The following is a 5609-nucleotide window of genomic DNA, read 5'->3' on the forward strand; positions in this document are numbered from 1 at the left end:
AAGTTGCATTTAACGTATTGCAAAGTTCGTGCTGTTTAGTGTGTTTTTGGCAGGGAAGAATTTTATTATTTTTGAATATAAATTAAGATATTGAAATGTGGACACGAAGCACCGTATAAGGTGGTGTGTATGCACGCACAACTATATTGCTATTGCAGACTTTATTCACATTCAAAACAGAACACATTCCAGATAGATAAACTTAACAGTTAATACACGGTATGTACGGTACACCTGATAAGTACAGAACTTAATGAACGGGCACAGGTCGCTATATTACACAACGTTCAAATACTCTTATTCAAATATTTACTAGTGCTTCTACGTTAACTACGGAAACTCAATAAATATGGTAAATATGCTGATATAGGAATCGTTTCTTGACGTTTAGTTCTGAATGAAAAGATAAAACCACAAAACAGGTAAAATCACGGGGTAGAGCACGGTCACATTATGTATAACGTGTTTATATAACTATGCCATTTTATTGAAAATTTACATGTGTTTAATTTCATAACTATATATATTCATAAGAAATAAAGAATATTTATCTACTGAATAATTAATAGGAAATATTGAGGCGTACATGTGACGTTTAGGAGAAATATACAGCGGCACAGTGTGTGCTTTGGACAACTATTTGAAAATTACATCAAAACAAACACAAAGCCGTACACGAACTTATGATATGGATGAACATTTTGTAAAAGTAAAACCCTATGCTTGTAAGCAATGCGATAAGTCCTTTATGATCAAAAAATCTTTGCAAATACATATTAAAATTCATACAGGAAAGCACATTCGGGGAACTTGTGGAAAGCAAAGCAAAACTGAATTACGGGGGCATGAAAGAATCCACACAGAAAAAAAACCTTGTGTTTGTAAGGAATGTCAGAAATTCTTCAACTGTAAATCACAGTTGCAATCTCATATTCAATTCCACTCCGGAGATAAACTGCATATTTATTGCGGTAAGAGTTTCACAACGAAAAGTACTTTTCAGGGACATGGACGAATCCACACCAAAAAACAAAATTTTGTTTGTAAAGAATGCCAAAAGTCCTTCAGATGTCAGACAATTTTGCGAAGTCACATGCAAACCCATACTGGGGGAAAACCATTCATTTGTGACCATTGTGGAAAGTGTTTTTCGCGAAGATCTTGTCTGAAACAGCATACAAGAATCCACACTGGTGAAAAGCCTTTCACTTGTAAACATTGTGGAATGTGTTTTTCGAAAACTTCTAGTCTGAAAGACCATATTAGAACCCATACTGGAGAAAAGCCATTCCCTTGTGAACATTGTGCAAAGTGTTTTTCGAAAGGTTCTGGTCTGAAGATGCATATTAGAACCCATACTGGAGAAAGGCCATTCTGTTGTGGACATTGTGGAAGGTGTTTTACTCAACGTGATGGTCTGAAAAAGCATATTAGAACCCATACTGGAGAAAGGCCTTTCACTTGTATACATTGTGGAATGTGTTTTTCGCAAAGTTCTCATCTGAAAGAGCATATTAAAATCCATACTGGAGAAAAGCCTTTCACTTGTAAACATTGTGGAAAGTGTTTTGCGCGAATTTCTTATCTGAAAAGGCATGTTAGAACCCATACTGCCTTTCCATTGTAAAAAGTGTTTTGTGCAGAGTTCTATCCCGAACGAGCATATTAGAACCCATACTGGAGAAAAACCCGTTTGTTTGTACAGATTGTCAGAAATCCTTCAGTTGTAAATCAATTTTGCATTCCCATATGCTAACCCATACTGGAGAAAAACCATGAACTTGTAAACATTGTGAAAAGTGTTTTTTAAAACGTTGTCATCTGAAAGTGCATATTAGAGCCCATACTGCAGAAAAGTCTTTTGTTTGTACAAAATGTCAGAAATCCTACAGACAGTATTCAAATTTACACTCCCACATGCGAACCCATACGAGAGAAAAACCATCAACTTGTAAACATTGTGTGAAGTGCTTTTCGCTAAAATTTAGTCTCAAAAAGCATATTAGAACCCATACTGGAGAGAAGCCTTTCACTTGTGAACACTGTGGAATGTGTTTTTCAAAACGTTCTCATTTAAAAATACATTTTAATATTCAAAGCCATAATTTTGTAGGCAAAAGTTTTTTTTTTTTTGTAAACTTCTAGACTTGAACTTGTTGATATTATACTACAGAAAAGCCAATATGCTTGCAGCATATGTTTTGAGAATAATTTGACGCTGGCTGAAGCTTGAAAAAATCTATTTCAAATCGCATCAAACGTCTCGGCAACCGTATTATGCATATGTATTATTAAAGATTTTTAGATTCACGAGTAGAAAACTTACCGAGAGGTATGTGGAGCATCCTCAGTTCAAAATGATATCTTTGATGTCATGAAAAATTACTGGGAACAGACAAGCAATAGTGGTTCCGTGTGTTTGTTACATGCTATGAATATCGATTTTAAATTTATCAATTGCATGATTTTTTGTCAATTATGTTCACTACTCGGCCTTAAAGACAACCAATAATAAAGTACGCGAAACATTAAATGAAGGTGTTTGATATTCATAACTTAAAGAGAGAGTTGAGGTTATTTTGAGATATTTAACTCAGCCCGGGAGAGTAATTACACAAGCGGAAAAATTTAATTTCTTTGTGAAGTGGATTTGAACGCAGGGAAGAAAAACATATCGCATATTGGTGCTTCTTGGTTAGAATATAGGAGAATTGCAACTCCGTTAATAGTCACCGAAAACTGAAAATGAATAAAACCCTGTCGCCGTGCGTGTCGTCGATGTCGCGGCCTCCAGCTGTGCTTCGCGGTCAACGTTATTGGATGGGACGCCAGTACTTATCATATCGCTTATGCCAGTGGTTCCCAACCTTTCTACCCTGGCGGACCGGTAAAATTAAATTTTCTCGCGAACTGGAAAAAATTGAAATGACCGGAACAGAAACGAATAACATATATTTGCGTAATACGATGCAATTTTCGGCACTCAATATGCTTCTAGACAAAAAAGGGACACTTGAAAACATTTCATACGATTAAAACCTATGCATTGGAGGGCACCCATAATGCGTAAGAAAGGCACACATAAATTATCTCGCATAAAAACATGTACAAACACAATAACTCTAGTGAGAATTTTGCTACTGTTTCGTTCCCAATATAAAATCGCAAACGAGGCCTCAAGGAAGTTTCTGCAACATGTAGCTCTGCAGCGGCATGCAGCCGATTTCTTTGCTTCGTTTTAATTAAAGCTAATGATGAAAATGTTTTTTCGCATAACGCAGTAACTGGTTAAAAATACGGCGATAGTTTAATTGCTCGATTACACAGCGATGGGTATGCTTAGCAACTGGTTAAAAATACGGACACAGCGATGGGTATTTTTATCAAGAGATATCCAAAATTGGGGTCTCGTGTAGTTTCGTACCTAACGTACTTCTAGTAGGCGTAGCATAACAATCCTTTGACATGCCAATCCTAACCCTCACCTGACTACGCCATCCAAAAATTGCGTCACTACGACGTCACAACACGTCATAGAGCTTGCCAAATACTCGCACGATCGCTCGAAATGGCATCGGCGCCGACGACAAAGAACTCACTAACGTCAGCGATCTCTCTCCTATCGGGATCGTTGCGACCAAAGTGACCATAAACCAAGTGAGGACATGCATTGGTAACGTTATAAGCGCTCGTGTGACGTCACACCAGCCATTTTGTGTCCAGGGTGCTATTGCTGTATGATCCTAACTAAGTGATTCAAACCTGCGATCGGTAAACATCTGAATAAAAAAAAATGCTCAATAATTCGGACCAAACTTTTGCAGCGGCAAAACGAATAAACATTCTTCTAAAAAATTATTTATCCGCAGATGTTTCTCGGATTACTCGGCTCGGCGGTATGGTCAGCATACGAAGTTAAGGTTAAAGTCATCCAACTTCACTCGATAAATCAACACCCAATAAGACCAGAATATTAAACAAAAAGATGCACATTTTATTATAAAATCCCTGATGTAAGTATCGCTACTTGCACAGAACCTATTTTAACAAACTGACATAACTACAATACAAAGTATACTACAGAAACTTGCACTATTATTGCGGTACATGTCATGATATTAGAATATGCGTATCGCAAATTTTCAACAAGGTGTACATTGCCAAAATAATATTAAAAAAATATACTACATGCATGGGATGAAGGATAACTGCCTATATATAGTTTACAAGAACATCTAATAATCTAGAGTGTATAAAATAATAAATTATCTATTTGACTTGAGCTCTTGCCGCAGGTCTACTAGCATACCGTTTTTCAATAATTTTATTTGTCTCCTCTTTTGCGTGAATATTAAACCCTAAATCGAGAAAACTTTTCAAAATTTTAAAAGCGATATTGTGGCAAGATTGGAAATTATATTTCAAGCAACTTTATCTGTCAGAAAAGTAACAGGCGAGCATATATTATGGAAGGCATTCATATTGGCGCGAAATATAGTTTATACTTGTTTAATAACGTAAATTTAATTTCGGGCCGTTTGAACAGAAGTCATGTGCTATATATGGATTCATACTACACAAGTCCCGTTCTGGCACGCGAAATGGCATTGCGTTATACGGGACTTGTCGGAACCGTGAATATCAACAGAAAGGGCATGTCCGATTCGTTGAAAAACATGAAGAAAGACCAACGCAACGTGGTATGATACGAAGAGAGTGGCCATGTCATCCACAATTCACACAAACTCCTACGTTACAAAAGAAGTTCGTTCAAAAGCTGCACGAATCGTTACTAGAAGCGTGAAAAAAAACGCACGAATCGTTACTAGAAGCGTGAAAAAGCGCTTGTGTATTGAAAATAAAACAAGAGAGCAATGCTCAAATATATGGACGCGCAGACCAATTCCCCGAAACTCATATATCTGTATATATGCGGTAACTTAGTGCCTGTATCGGGGTACCGTGGCGGTATATGAACTGTCATAGATTTTTTAGGTCTTGTGACAATGATCCATTCTTCTTGATTATGTTTAAACATCATAAAACATCAATTGAAATATCACAGGGAACGGTTCTTCCTTGTCATATAAAAACTCAATTCCTTTTCTCATATCAATTAAAAAAAATAAGGTAAGCTACAAAATTTATGATGTTTACATCAAAACTGTAACGAAAATATAGGAGCGTAATTCACTGCGGTACCTTACCAGTACCTCCTGTTGATGTAGGCCTGCTATTCGATCGTGGAACGGTTCTTCTTTGGCATATAGAAACTCAAATCATTTTGCACTTATCAAAATTAACAAATACGGTAGACTAGATTTGCTAGAAAACCTACATTACTGCAATAGTAAGATCGCGAAAGGAACAAGAGAGCTACGCCCAAATATATGGACACGTCTGTTCGCAGTACAGTACGGTTTACAGTACCGTCAGATCACAGTCTACAAATATATTCACACCAAGCGAAGCAGTACAGTAGGACACAAAATGGCGTCCGATGTCCGCAGAACGTTTAATGACGTCATAGCAAACAAAAACAAATCTCACAGCGCTAACAGAGATATATAAAATGAATAAAAGTAATAGCCTTCTGGGGAAAAATTTCA

General features: G+C 36.8%; 1 protein-coding gene across 1 annotated transcript; it reads left to right on the forward strand.

Annotated features, from left to right (window-relative positions):
- Positions 1-512: 512 nt before the first annotated feature.
- On the forward strand, positions 513-2007 carry LOC120333178 (uncharacterized). The gene has a single exon (XM_039400547.2). It carries the CDS (start codon positions 689-691, stop codon positions 1625-1627), a length of 939 nt encoding a protein of 312 aa, XP_039256481.2. The 5' UTR covers positions 513-688; the 3' UTR covers positions 1628-2007.
- Positions 2008-5609: the final 3602 nt, after the last annotated feature.

This window comes from Styela clava, chromosome 13 (genome assembly GCF_964204865.1).
Source record: "Styela clava chromosome 13, kaStyClav1.hap1.2, whole genome shotgun sequence".
In the NCBI taxonomy this organism is placed as follows: Eukaryota; Metazoa; Chordata; class Ascidiacea; order Stolidobranchia; family Styelidae; genus Styela; species Styela clava.